The sequence below is a fragment of the Myripristis murdjan genome, chromosome 3, assembly GCF_902150065.1.
Source record: "Myripristis murdjan chromosome 3, fMyrMur1.1, whole genome shotgun sequence".
NCBI lineage: Eukaryota > Metazoa > Chordata > Actinopteri > Holocentriformes > Holocentridae > Myripristis > Myripristis murdjan.
Window position 1 is genome coordinate 25,865,863 of NC_043982.1, and position 15,631 is coordinate 25,881,493.

The window sequence follows — 15,631 nt, forward strand, 5'->3', positions numbered from 1 at the left end:
TGATCTTAGATTCTTCTACTTTTTCATATGTATTTTAAACTGTAGATGTACTATATCTCCTTGCTATCCATAGAGAAATGACTGTTAACTTCGAAATAGCATATTAGGGATGGTAAAGGAAGAAAAGTAACAGTGACAGTTGTCTGGACTGCAGTCTGCTATAAAGTTTTGAGGCCTTACTGCAGCTCTGTGATTTATATATCCACTGTTTTCAGGGCTAGACTGCTAATAACTGTTGTAGGAGTTTACAGTGTATATCTATAAACATGTGTGCGTGCGTGCGTGCGTGCGTGCGTGCGTGCGTGCGTGCGTGCGTGCGTGCGTGCGTGCGTGCGTGCGTGTGTGTGTGTGTGTACACAAGTGTAATGTGTCGGTAGAGGTTTGGGGTTGCTCAGACATAGGATAGGCTCAGTTTGAATAAAAATGAAGGATTTTCTCTGTAGGCTGCCAGAAACAGGTTTCCTCTGTTTTGATATTTAGTCAGTAAATGATGCACTACAGCTGGAATGGTATGGTGCATTTGTTAGTGCTCACTGTTTGTGATGTAGAGCTTCCTTCTGGTTAGCAGGTACATTCAGTCAAACTGAGTTATTGGTAGCTAGCCCTCAGTTTGGACATGTAGCAGCCATTTATTTCTAATGGAAGCTGTCATCTGTCTTTTTTTAGTATTGCTTTTTGTTCTTCTGGTCACACCCAGGCTAGGAAATATCAGCCTCCAGCCAAATGCTGGCACAATTTATGGCTGGTTGCTAAGTGTGTGACAGCTTCCAAACTGAATTTGACTCACTCTTGTCTGTTTGAAAAATCATTTTGTCCATTCCAATAATAAGAGTGGCTGTTGAGTTTGAGAATCCGCCACACACTCTGACCAGTAGATGAAAGAGATTAAAACCCTGACAAGTCTGGAGGTGGTTGTGGAGGTGGTTGTGATTGCCTTGCCTTGTACCTTCATGTCAGCACTGAATTATTTTTAGCTGTATTTAACTCAGGGTACTTTTCAGGCTCTTTGAGTACAACCCTGCATTACATCCATACAGTTTTAGCCATCAGGGATTGCAGGAACAGAATAGAACTCTAACTAGTGGTTGGGTACCTGTGTTTGCCTATATCGCAGCCTGGTTTATGCCCTGGTGTAATCTGAGATAAGAGGTCAGGAGACATGATAGACATGAAACAACTTAAAGAGGAATTTTTAAACCATGAGATATTGAGATGTGTTTTATGGAAAATTATGTGTAATTCAGCATTACCATGAATGTGGTCCTAATGCTGTGTGTGTGCACCTTAGCTCCTGGAAATTATTTGCTGGTCTCCTGTCCATTGGACTGCATGTTCTCTATCATTACTGGGAAACAACTGTGTCAAGTGTACTCAGAAAAGCCCATCCATTCATTTAAACAGTCAGGGAGGTGGAAAGCAGACAAGGGCATGTACAACATCTATTAACACAGAGCTTTGGACAGCCATGACACTCAACAAGAGGAAGTACAAATACTTTGTCGACCCAGTGTGTAGTCCTAATTGTTGCCCTTCTACCACATGCTGTTAGGTTCACATAAGGTTCCAGCTGAAGGATGGGAGGCATAGCTGCAGACCAACACTAGAATTTAGTTGAAGAGTTTATTCCAACATGCCTCCCATTTTGGACAAAAAAATGTGTGTTGATTTTTATCATTACATTGCTGTAAAATCCAAAGGATCCGATCAGTAAATCTGTCTTTACTTTGTCAACTCACGACTGAAGTTACCTGCTATGCTAACCAGATCAAAGCAACCACAGTCCTTTTTTTGAATAGGTTTTCCCCACTCCGAATATCCCTGAAGCTCCTCGGTTGAACTTGAAGGCCATGTTTTTTTCACTCTTAAGTTTTCAGTTTTGTGTTCCATTTGTGTGCTTGATTCAATTTTTCCACCAAACAGCACACATGGGACAGGCAGGGTTTTAGTTCCTCAGGCTGCCTCTGTCTGTGACTCAATACAGTGGTGGCTTTTGCTCTGTTTCATGGATTTGGAATAGATTTGCCGGTGTTTTTAATCACTACTTATAGAAGAGATGAGACGTCAGAAATACATATTGTGTTTGTATCTTGCCTTTAGGTGCCAGAGATGGACACACATACATAGAAGTAGTTAGATAAGTAGATAAAGCTGGTACTGGTGTTGACTGGTGTTTCAGAGCTGGTCAGGTCATTTAGAGGTCAGCTGTGGTTTAAGATAATAATTTTTGACCTGCTCATGTCACAACCCCTTCCAAAATAAAGCAATGCCTACTTGTGGCCTCCTGTTGCAGGTGTCAGGATGCACAGTGGTGAAATTTTGAATGAATTTCTTGGACCCAGAAAGGGGCATTTAGGCTCATTTTAATACTCAGGTAGACACTGGAGTGTTGGGCTGGTTGCTGGATTAACTATAGCAAGCAGGCAGAGTGGAGCAAGTTGAACCTCTGCTCAGAATTTGACTCTGGTCGGCTGCTTCTGTCTAAGCCCTTGCTGGGTCTAGCTTACATTCATTGTGTTTGGCATCAGTTTCTTGAATTAAGCAGTAATAATAGCCTATTTTTGATAATGATATTTATTTAAATATAGCCCATATATTTCATGTGGTTGCATCATGTGGGAGCCTTTCATTGAATTTCTATGTACTTTGAAAGAATAGTATGTCCACATTATTAATGACATAGCCTAGACAGGTGCACAGGTATAGAACAGTGATGAAGTTTGATAGTGTACAGCGGAATAGAGGAGCCAAGTGTCTCATTCAGGGTTTGAGTTTGACTGTTAATGAGCATGGTGCTGTGACCATAGACCTGTGGTTAAAAACATGCAAATACATTTGGGTATACGGGTATGTATTTTCTTACATTTCATAAATTATTTTGTATGAACCCTTCCTGAATCACTTTGTGGCCTTCAAGGGTATTGTGACCCCCTGGGTTTGAACCATCGAGCTAGAGCAGTGTGTCCCAGTCCGTCTGATAACCAGACAGCTAGCTTCCCTGCAGCTGTGTGGTTTGATACTATGGTTTGCATAGTGGCCTGGGGTTATTTGCATTGGACTAGCAAAGCTGGATGTTGACACACTCGGACAGCGATCTGTCTCCTGTCAGATGGAAGTGAGGCAAACACAACCAGCTTGGTTTCCAAGACAATACACAGAAGAGGCTGTGCATGCCGTTGTATCTTAGTATGATTTTGTATGACTGTGTGTGGTGTTCTTGTTATATATGTGATTTTTTTTCTTTTTCTTTTCTTTTTCTTTTTTTTTTTTTTTTTTTAAGAAAAGTTGTAGTGTGATGTAATCAAAGCAACAAAATCCTACTAGGGCAAGGCCTGTTTGTGACCTCCTGTTGCAGGTGTGAGGATGCACAATGGTGAAATTTTAACCAAGTTTGAATGAATTGCTTGGACTTAGAAATGGGCACCTAGGCTAATTTTAATACTCATGTAGACGCTGGAATGTTGGGCTGGTTGCCGGATTAACTACCTGCAGAGCAGACTAGCCTCATCTGGTAAGCCCTATTCGGTCAGGATTAGTTTCTCAAACAACATTTGAGTTTTAATCACTAACATGATTGACCTGAAGCTATCAGTAGAGTTACCCAGCTCAGCAGCATGTGGGATCAAGCTTCACTGAACTCATTCATTTATTTAGAAGAAGATCAGATTAATTACACTCTATGAAAACTCAGAATGAAAATAAATTTGTCTTCTTGAGAACAAAAAATCGGAATAAAAATAATTAAAACAAATAGCGGTCAAAAGTTGTGAAAACGTCTGTTAAATTTCAGAATGGGGGGTGATAAGATTCCTTGAGGAACTTGAATCATTTGATTACTAGAAATCCTTGATTCAAATTCTCTGCCTCGAAGCCTTGTGTCATTTATTGAACTCTATACAATGGGTTGTGGAGTGCACAAATGACAGTGTGTTGCAAACTGTGGTATTGAGAAGGGGAAAGGGAGAGAAATCAACGCAAAAACAAACAAAAAATGAACGAAGAGCAAGAAGCAGGATCATCTAGAACATGTCAGAAACTGACTATAACCGGTGTTTTCTACTACAGGGGCTGACTACAACTGAGCATCTCTTCTGCTGTTGTTACCGTTAGTAATAACTGCCTTCTCCCCTTAGTTGACTGAGGCACAAGATTTCTGAAAAATGTAATGATTCTGAAATTCTCCCATGGTACCAACCATAGTACTCTATTTTCTCTTTCTCCCCGCCACAGGGACGTCAGAGGTCAAGGTTAACTACAAACAGCACCCCATGACACTTTTACCTGAGGACAGTGTTTAAACACACTTTCTGCTGAAGAATGCCCGCTCATTATGCCATTTTGTTGCTCTTAGCGTAAATCATCATCATCAAGAGTATTTAGTTGGTTAGATGTAGACCGATGCGTATTGTCTGCCCATTATATGTCTGTCAGCTCCACTATGAGGTCATTTTTCTTGTGTCTTGTGTTAGTCTTTTAGTTCCGTTGTGCTGTCCCATCAGTCAGTGTGGTGTTATTCTGTTGTGTTGCTAATTCTGCTTCACTTTAACATTCCTCTCTCTGGCCCAGCCTCTTTTCCTCACTAACCAACCCCCCCACTCCACATGCTGCTACCTTCAGCTGCCTCTCCATCCTCCCTGCCTGGCAGTGTATGGTACAGTCCTAGAGAAAAAGAGAATGACAGAACAGTATAGAAAGGGGGGTGGGGTGGTGGGGTAGCCATGCGTGAAGTTATTTTTTAAATGACGTTGATCAGAACGGAGGAGAGGGATGGAGGGAGGTGGCATGAATGGAAGTGTTCTGGGGCTGAGAGAGGCGGGTTCATAGCTCTCCTGACTGCCTCATTCTCCGCTCTCATTGGCCAGAGGGGCCCCGTGGTTTATTATTGGGCGTCAGGGTGCGAGACATGGGTGCCCCTTCTTGCCTACAGCTTTTGAAGCAGCTCTGACAGCTGTCATCATGGCATACGTCAAAACCCACCATGCTACTTTCTACCCTTAAGTGTTTGGAGACACAACTGGAGGGAGATAGCAGGCATGTAGGATGATTTAAAAACCTCTCAGAATGTGAGATGGCGAGTCGAAAACAAAAAGAATGTGGGGAAAACATTGCATGATGAAAAACAGAGGTCTGTTTCAGAGTCTTCTTCAGGCGAGGGATGTAAATTACCCGTCTGTCCTAAGAACACAGACTCCTAAAGTTTTTCATATCGCGTACCCCCAGAATTGATGTTTAAACAAAAGACCCCCATTTTACATGATGCCAAATCTACAGCAAAGTCTTAAAAGACTTTCATGGTTAGATTCTTTGTTAGGTGGTGAGAGTGAAACCTGTAATCATCCTGATGAATATTCTCATTGTGCTAAATTACTGAGAATGAAATAATAGGAAAAACAGTAAAACTCATTTTACTGTGGACTCAATGTTGCCCTCTCAAGGATCCCTAGAGGCAGGACGTCTGGGACCCCATTTTGGCAGCCAGTACTTTAAATAAGTGTCACTTCTGTGTAGTGGCGGATATAATGAGAGGCTCGTTTGAGTATCTACTGGAATTAATTAGGCTGCAGATTGGAATCATTCAGCCTGTATTTGTTTTCTAAGCGAAGCATGTCAGTTGTGGAACGTCAGCGAAATATGATGTGTTACAGATCGTCCTGGATGTTGGCTATTTGTCTGCCAGCACAAGAACTGCAACTTTGGCGGTTTGTAAAGAATGTGCATGGGTAAAGGGAAACAGGTGTCTGTGTGTGTGTGTGTGTGTGTGTGTGCGCACGCACGCGCATTTCATTGTTTCAGAAATTATTAGCCTGGCTTTCTTTCAGAAACATTCACTGCTGTCTCCTGTTCAGCTTGTAACTCATCATTTCCATATATATATATATATATATATATATATATATATATATATATCCATATATGTGTGTGTGTGCGCGTGCGTGCGTGCGTGCGTGCGTGCGTGAGTGCGTGTGTGTGTGTGTGTGTGTGAGTGAGAGAGAGAGAAGAGAGCGAGAGCATGACTTTGCCTATGTACACAGGTATGTGTACGTGCATGCCTGTGAGTCTCTGTGCACTCACCTGTGTGTGTGTCTGAACATGCAGTTGTGGGTATGGGTGTGTTTGTGTGTGTGTATAAATCTGTTGGTAGTTTCTTGCCTCTGGCCGAGTCATCTGCTGTAATGCTCTCTGACTGACAGCTGCCTTCACCCTGTGGGCAGAGCCAACACTGCCCAGATGCAGGATGAGAGGGAAGTCTGTAAAAGAGGTTACAGAATCACCTCTAGCGAGGAACAGAAAATGGGGAGTATGCAGGAAGATCTGACAAGAGATGTACCCCATTAAAGGAATACTTTAATTGATTTTCAAACAGCTTTATGTCATTACAGTGCAATGCAAATGAACAGCGTTTACCTTCTCTCCATGTTGCCTGCACTCATAGCTCCCTGTTCACTAGATCGTACTTTTCGTCAGCTGGACAAAATGGACAGCTGAAGTGTAGTAGTGACAGTGTTTTGTTACTAACATGGCAAGTTACAGTGTGAAAACTTACAAACGGGCCTCATAAAAAGCATGTATGTTTTTATGAGGCCCATTCAAGACTAGCTTAGCACATACACTGTTACCCAGCAGTGCTATCTGTGCAGTGCATTGTGGTTGTTGTAGTTTTTCCACTTTTTGAGCCAAAAGGAATACCACAGTCCATGTTTTCTTTTTTCTCTGGGTCTATCATAGTAGCATCTATGAGTTACAACAAACTCATAGATGCTACTATGAGTTTGTTGTAGCCTACTGAGGTACCAGATGGCTGACAGTCATGGAAATTTTAGACAATCACTGGACAGTAATTGAAAGTTACTTCTTTTACTCTGCTTTTCTCTTGTAAACCTGACAACAGGCTAGATAACTATTTGGTCCACTGGCTTCAGTGGCTGCCAAACAAAACAAAAAAGGAACAAAAAATAGCAGCTACTTTCAATCATTTTCCACCCAAAAAGATGTTTAGAATACAGCAGGAGTCCACACAATTTGTCTGTCCATGTTTACCTGTCCAAGTGGAGAGCATTTATTGGCATTTGTTTTGTGGATACTGTTGTCTTCCAAGCCTGAGTGAATGTGCAGAAAATGGCATCCTGTCTCTGCTAAGACTTCCCAGACACAATGAAAATGTGTAACAAACGTTTACGTTGAGCTAAATGATCTGCATTGTCCCAGAGCACTAAATCCCGCCCATCTGGTATTCTAAGCAGGTTGAAACAAATGCCACGACTTATTTGCAAATAGTATTTGGCCCCTGTATGGTGCTGTGCCTCAAGGCAGATTGATTCTGAGCCTGGCAGGAGGATGCTGACTGTGCCAGCCTGTTCAGATGGTGAATTAATATGCCAGAGCAGTGACTAGACCTCTGGCATTTAACTGCATCTCACTGAACTGAGAGGAGTTTCATTACGGCAAAATGGCAAATGGCCACTTATATTCACAGTAATATCATGATTAATTTTAGTTGGGGCCTGAAAATATCTGTAGCCATATGTTGTAGTATCTGTTCTACTCAAGTGCTATTCAGATTAGCAAATGGAGCTGTCCTAATGCTGTTACTCGTCTCACTTGTGTTTTGATGCAGTGTAGAGCCTTTGGATTGAATAAATATGTCTCCTGATAAAATGCTGAAATGGTATGATTCCTGAGGTTGATACACATTAAATTGTTTTGAAGATCAGCCTTAACTATGCAGGGTTAATGGCTCTCTGTTTCAGTACGTAAAATCTATCGCACTTTTCTTCACCCATTAAGCTATTCTACATAAGATGCTTTTATCTCAACTTAACATGTGATTTTTGATAATATATCAATATGTTTTACCAGTGATTAAAAAATAATAGAGGCTACAGTATATCTTCTAGCATATGTTATGCTCTGCAGATTATTTTACTGTTTTGGTGTTAAGCGTTTTTTTTTTTTTTCTTTCTTTCTTTTTTTGATTGAGGATTGGGGTGGGGTGAATGACTAAGCAGAGTAGCACATGGATCAGTGCTCATATCAGCTGATCTGTGTAATACAATACTGAAAAACTGTACTTGTATTTCCTGTATGCCCATTAACTCTCAGCAACTGCACAGAATCATGTTGTTTTGGCCCTGTTTTAGTGGCATTACAGTACTTTTTGGAGCATTTGTATTGATTTCATTGATTTTCATCATTTAATACATTTGCACTGCATATTACAAACACTCATTTGAACCTACCATAAAACATTGGATTAACATTTTTACTGCTGCGCGCTACACGTTTGGTTATCTCTTACCAAAAACTGTGCCATTTCTATATCCCATAGACTGGGAATAAAACCTCCATTATATGCTACTATGACGGCCCTGTTACTGAGGACATTGTTCACTCCTCATTTTTTAATTTCAGGGATATTTTGTGAAAAAGATACTCTACTCTCAGACCTTCATTAATTTCTGACCCTGATCAGTACCCTGTTCGACTAAACGACCACCACACAGTTCCAGTGTTTTTGTCATCGCCCTCAGATGTAAATGCCCACCCTGACATTAGTATCAGGGGCTGTACCCCAGGAGTCCCTGATGCCTCCCGCCCACCCACACAACCCTCCCTCCGCCACCCTGTCCCTGTAAATCTGGTTTGGATGTATGACAGGATATAAGTATGCAAACAAGCCACACACCACAGACATGGTTGATATTCAGTCCAGTGTGTGTGTCAGTGTGATTGGTGAAGACAAGTACAGCCTGAGGTCTGTGGCTGTGGTGTGTTGGGGAGGGGGCAAGCTGATCCACACAGCAGGGAGCCTGGTCTCAATTTCGTACATTACACCCTTCAGTATCTCTTCATTTCTTTTTTTTACTCTTGGTATTTTTGGAGCACATTTGGTTTTTGGATAGTAGATAGATGGACACATAAATAGACATATGGCTGGTTGGACATCAGTCTCTTGCACCAAAGACTTCACAACAGCCAGATGTGAATGTGCCACATATTCTGTACCGCACTGTACATGTCATCTCCCTCTCCTTTGCATGTTCCTGCGGACTGTGACCTCTCTCAACATCACCAGGAGTCAGTCCAAGGTAACAAACACGCACACACACACACACACACACACACACACACACACACTCCTTCGTTTCCACACTAAACTAATTCCATGGTTGTGAATCATCTCCATGTTCAACAAAGACACCACTGTATTTCTTCAACTCAGTCTGTGAGCTGTGACAGAACCACACAAGCAATTTTACTAATGATTTGGGCAACTTTGCCTGAGAAGATTTTCCTCAAGGTCATTTCTGCTGTCCCAGAAGAACATCTTACATATCAGCAGACTAAAAAATCCTGCAGCTAGGGCTTGACAATATATTGATATTATATTGATAGACAATTCTCCTAGTTTTAAAAGCTGTATTATAGTAAATTGATGAAATTTGCTGTTCTAATTATTTTATTTGCTATTCCCTGCTTGGTCACCATGTCCACATTTCTAAGCATTTCCCTAAAAATCTTTTTTAAATATCTCCCGAAAGCACCAATAGCCATGCCTACATTGTTTTCACAATATCAATGATTTCAATGTTGTCATTTCGCCCAGCCCTTACAGTACATTGGCTGAGGAATTGCTTAGCATTACATCACTAACATTTATGTCTACTGTAGCTACAGACAGCTTAGAAAGTCTTAAAGAAATACACCCAAATTTGTTGAAGATTGTCCCATTGGTCATCTTGGCCATTATGTAATTTAGAATAAAGAAATCCAAACCTGCCATATGTCCCTGACACATTTTTTGGCGTCAATGTTTCATGTTAACACTTAAGCATACACAATGATGAGTGATAGTAAGGATCCTATTTCAAACTTCCATTTGAAATGCAAATTGAATTTGAATTGGTAACTGGGAAGATTCCAGTTATATTTTAACGGCATCTCTGCACCAGTGTTGTGTTCTGTTCTGTTCTGTGAGATAGTCACCATTTATATACTCTAAACAACTAAATGAGGTAAAACTTGCTAATTGATATTACTGAAGTTATTATCTACCTTTTGATATTTATATATCAATATTTTGGATGTTTTATATATATATATATATATATATATATATATATATATATATGTGTGTGTGTGTGTAACACACAGAACATCTCGTCAGGGTTTTTTCAGAACTGATGCATTGCTATGTTGTGTGAATCCCTCAGTTAATTGTAATGTGACAGTGTAACAAGAAGCCGCATGATTTCTATCTGTCTGTCTGTCTTTCTGTCGCTCATACTACTGCTGTTTTTGCTGTCTCTCCATGCATCCTTCAGGTGTTTGCCTATGATTTCTGCTTCTGGTCCATGGATGAATCGGAAAAGGATAAATTTGCAGGTTAGTTGATCAGTGTAAATCCAAATAACAGTGTAAAAATCTTAAGCAAAACAGGTTTTGTCACCAAGGTGCCTTGCAGAGCAACGAAGGAAACAAACTGCTTAGTTAGAGAAAGACTATAGTAAACATTCACAATTATAGGATGGTGTGTGTGTGTGTGTGTGTGTGTGTGTGTGTGTGTGTGTGTGTGTGTGTGTGTGTGTCTAGGTCAGGAGGTGGTGTTCCAGTGCCTTGGGGAAAGTCTTCTCCACAACGCCTTCCTGGGCTACAATGCCTGTATCTTCGCCTATGGACAAACTGGTAATCAAACATTAAATACCTCAGTAGTGTCTTCTCTGACAGTCTGTATGGTCTGTAATATAACGGCATGCCATAACATTATAACTGTATGCCTTGGGAATTCAAAAGATTATTTTAACATGGTGGCAAATATTACTCATGAAAAAGATGAGCGGTTCTCCATCAAATAGTCATTGCATTAGATGAGGAACCTTATTAAAACTGGTGAATTATACATCAAGGCAAGATAAAAAAAAAAATGTATGGGAGTGTGATTCTTTGCATTAAATTATATCTGTGTTAACCAAATTACCCTATGTTGTTTTTGTCTTCTTGCCAGGTTCAGGAAAATCGTACACCATGATGGGTTCAGTGGACCAGCCAGGTCTGATTCCCAGACTGTGCAGTGCTCTGTTTGAGCGAACCGTGCAGGAGCAGCGGGAGGAGGAGAGCTTCACTGTGGAGGTCTCCTACATGGAGATCTACAATGAGAAAGTCCGAGACCTGCTCGACCCCAAAGGGTATAATAACAATATAATCTTTCAAACCTCTCACGACAGGAAGAAACTTTTATTTGTCTTTTTGTGTCTTTGTCACAGTGGTTCTGGGAAATACCTAAACACAGCACTCACTTTTCCTATTTTACCAGTCAACTAGATGTTTAGAACTGAATACTGTAGGTGTGCATCTGGTGTGTAGAAAGGCTAGGCTTGGAAAAGCATCTGTTGTTTTTTTTTGTTTGTTTGTTTTTGTTTTTGTTTTTGTTTCTTGGAATTGTGTATATGCTGACTCCAGTCATGCATGTCCATGCATGTGTTATGTTTTAGGGATGCCCTGAGCCAATATCAAAGATCTGTAGTGAGGCCTGATCCAAAGATTTTTATGTTATCATGATCAGATACAAAATTCCTGATCATATTGCAGTCAGTTTAATTTCCATGCTCTGCCCAATTTATGTCAACTGTTGTAAAAAGTAGTACCACATATTGCCAATGTCCACTACTTGTGGCAGTAAAAGAGGAGAGAAGCAAGCTAATGAAAAATGTTCCCCATTTGGAATTATTTCACTTTGCAAACTGAAGCAGCCCAAAAGTGACTTGCAATGTCTGCAACTCAAGCATCTCTAGAGCCAATGAGAACAGAGCTAGAGAACAGAGTGCTAAACCCCCTTTGAGGGATTGAAATTTCAGTTTTCATTATTAATGTTATTATTGCATTATTTGGCTGAGCTTGCATTCATATTTTCTGAAGTTCAATTAGTTTAGATAACTTGTTCATGTGTAAATAGTGTTTGATGTAGTGTTCAATGTCTGTGACGAGAGTATTTTTCTTGAAGCAGAGAGAGTTATTTATTAGCTTTCTTTGCCTGTACGTGGTTGGTTGGTTTTTACTCACTTCAGTGCATTCTGTATGATAGCTTATTTTGTTGTACTCCCTTGTAAACTTCCAGAGCAAGCCTAATTTTCCCCAGTAATTCCTCTTGGGCTGGAGCAAAAGTACGGCAGTTGTTTATTCGGCATCCAGTAAAAAGCAAACTTGTCCAGCAGCAATTCCACTGTAACTATTTGTGTTTACAGGAATGTGGTCAACCAGCTAAGGTCAACAGGCCAGAACTCCAGGACAGTAGGATTTTTAAAATAGTTAGGTTGGTTTGGTCAGGTTGGTCAAGATGGTTTGTACTGACTGAGGACTGAGAACAGGTTGCTTGTATGAAAAATGTTTGAAACATTACATGTAGTTTAATGACAAGTTAAGGTTGATAGGAAGTTGCCTGGATGCTGTTTTTCTCTATATTGGCCCAAGCTGGGAAACATCAAACAGTTACTGTAAAATTTTTATTCTGCCAAATACCGGTAAATATTGTCCGTGTCTGTCTAGTCAGTGTAATTAACAGGTAACCAACCATCAGTAATCTGTTAGTAACCTCAATTTGTTCTGTAAAATAGTGAAAGTAGCTGTTTGCCTACTGCCTTGCAGTCAGTGTTGCAGAGCAACTAATGTCCAGTGGTTCAGCAGTAAATCAGAAGCCCTGGCCTCTGTCTGTGGCCCCAGACAGCACAACCTCTGACCCTGACTCACAACATGACCTTTAACCTCTGTAAAACAGGCCATAGAGGAGCAGACCATCTGACCGCCATATGGCTTTGCCATGGAGTGCAGAATGATGAAGCTCACAGGCCTGGAAGGGGATTTTAAAGAGGGTCAGAGAGCCAAGCATTAAAAAATGTCTCTGAAGTGGGGGAATGTTGCAAAACCAGCCAGAGCTGAATCATATTGATGCAAATGAAATGCCGGTAAAAGCACAAATTAGTGACCAAATTGTCTGGTATTAATTTTTTTCATTTCACTGTTACAAAGTAGATTTCATCTCACGTGGAGCTTTACATTGCATTTTTTCAGTGGTAAAGTCAAATGATTCAAGGTCAGACCTCAGTGATTAAGTCATAATTGACAACTCTGCTGCCAGCTTAAACCAAACCAGCTGAGGCAATATAGCTGTCCTGTCAGTGCATCACTTCTGATTGGTGGAAATGACTACAGCCTAGTGTTGTACCCCTTTTGATTGGCTGGTGAAGACAGTAGACAGGTATCACTTAAATGTTGAAACAAAATCTCTTTATTTTTTATGATTTACCACATTCTTGTAGATGAATAAATCTTTCACTGAGAAGTCACACTAACGTTTTTGTGTTTTAATGTGTCATTTTGTTTTCTGTCCAGGAGCAGACAGACTCTGAGAGTGAGGGAACATAAAGTTTTGGGCCCTTATGTTGATGGTCTGTCTCGATTAGCTGTGGCCAGCTACAAGGTAAAATATTGAAATTCCTTAAATACAGTATTTTCAAGTCTTATGTTGGTATATAGCAGCAGGTTTCTTGGCATGTACATTCTTAAAAGGGTGAGGAGAAGAATATGCTATTTTCGTCCATTGTATCTGCTTTAAAAACACTTGTTGGATTTTATATACCTCAACAATTACTTTCATGGTAACTTTTCTTTTATTCTGCCCATTTATAGTTTAGCACTTTCATATTTTGAATCAGAAATCATCTGGTTTAGCCAGATTTGTCTCTTTAACTGTTTAAATTGGTGTTTATTTCAATTCCAGGTAATATTAAAATCTTACTTTGTCTCCAGATGTTTTGTGCCAAACAGTTTGGTCATATACTGCTTACAGGACACAAGCAACACAAGTAACATCTCACAAATGAGATCAGCATTTGACTTCATTTAAAAAAAAAAAAAATAGGAATACTGCAGCCATCTGTGTTTTCTTAACTGATTATTTTAAGTTAACAAAAAAGTTTCTGAAATGGATGTATAGTCATTTTAGATGGAAACTATTGAGATACCAAGAGATCACAAGAGATAATAAATCAGATACAGTTTATTCTAACTGCATTTTATTATTCTCTATAAATTACCTTTATGGGAAATGCAGCATAAACCAAGCTTATTATGTATTTTATGATATTTATCATTGCTTTTATTGTGCTGACAGGACATTGAGTCTCTGATGTCAGAGGGAAATAAATCTCGGACAGTTGCTGCCACCAACATGAATGAGGAGAGCAGTCGGTCGCATGCTGTCTTCAACATCATCCTCACACACACGTTAAAAGACCTGCAGTCTGGGGTAAGACACTTGGGAGCTCACGCTGATTTCAGCACACACATGATTTGTGTTCTTGGCTGCGTTGGAGAAGAAAACACTTAATCAAATGGATGATGATGCTTGGAATTCCTGTGTGAGATGTTGTGAGTGAAGTGTAAGCCACAGTATATATGCAGCATTGGGGTAGTGTGTTGGTAATGCAAATAACTGTGGGTGTCATCAGTATTGATAGCTGGTATAGAGGAGTGTGGTTTTGGGCCACCTGAACTTTCTGGTGAGGTTTTTTTTTTTTCTTTTTCTTTTTTTTTTTTTCATGTCTGGTGGGTTTAATTTAACCAGCAGTCATCAGTCAATGATGGGACGAGCCCCAGTGGCATACCTGATCTCACAAAAATTCAAAATGTGCAAAACTTGAGATTATTTTCTAAGTAGTTCCTCATGGAGGTTGAAAAAAGTGCATTACTGGATCAACAATAATGCAGTGAAACAGCAGTGGTTCTGCACTTTCAACTGCAGTCTTTACATAATAACAAGCATATCTATTGAAAGGGTCTATGCCCTTGTGTTTTACCCTCGTATTGCAGAAAGTATTTCTACTCTTGTCACAGGGTCTTTGTATAAGGACTCTTATTTTAGCTGTGGTGAAACCTTTGCATTGACTCTTCTGCAGAAACCAAACTCATCTGCATGGCCTATATCTCAGCATTCAGCCCTGCTACACCATGATGGGTCTGTCCTAGTTTACACTGAGTTCAGCAGACATTAAACATGTTCCCTCTCTTTCCCTCTGCAGTCCCACGCTCTTTCTTGTACATCTCAGTCACAATCCCTACCTATGGCAGCAGCTGCACCAAATTGCTCTTTGAATTTATCTTCATCTCATCAAACATTAGAATATAAAAAGACAGTCTGTATATAGCAGAGAAAGAATGTCTCCTGTCAGTCTACATTAGTTTAGATACATCATATTTACAGGCAAGACCAAGCAGGGAAAATGAACATACTATAAGTATACCAAAGGTTGAGTGTGGATCGGACCACAAATTTTTGTCCAAACACGACCCAAGACAGGAGAATGGAACTGAGCTCGATCCAAACCTGACAGGCATTCTTTTTTGTGTTGGAACCTGACATGAACCTGAGATTTTGCCGTTCCTCCATCACTAGGTTACATTTACCGCCTGTTGCCTTCAGTGTCATCACGTAACTCCAACACTATACAGGAAGTTGCCCAGAACAGTCAGTAGGTCCATCATTTTTCCCTAATATAACGCTGATGTTACCGAATCCGACCTGAACCTGAACATAATTTCAAAATTTTTGTTTGAACACTGCCCGACCTCTCAAGTCCCCACG

General features: G+C 40.3%; 1 protein-coding gene across 1 annotated transcript in view; it reads left to right on the top strand.

The window, feature by feature from the left end:
- Positions 1 to 15,631, top strand: part of kif13ba (kinesin family member 13Ba) — a 68,169-nt gene that overhangs the window by 15,980 nt on the left and 36,558 nt on the right. Inside the window, exons 4-9 of the mRNA XM_030080607.1 lie at positions 9,071 to 9,083; positions 10,320 to 10,380; positions 10,588 to 10,680; positions 11,000 to 11,180; positions 13,381 to 13,468; positions 14,162 to 14,296. Of these exons, the coding sequence (XP_029936467.1) occupies positions 9,071 to 9,083; positions 10,320 to 10,380; positions 10,588 to 10,680; positions 11,000 to 11,180; positions 13,381 to 13,468; positions 14,162 to 14,296 (571 nt within the window). The remainder of the gene's footprint in view (positions 1 to 9,070; positions 9,084 to 10,319; positions 10,381 to 10,587; positions 10,681 to 10,999; positions 11,181 to 13,380; positions 13,469 to 14,161; positions 14,297 to 15,631) is intronic.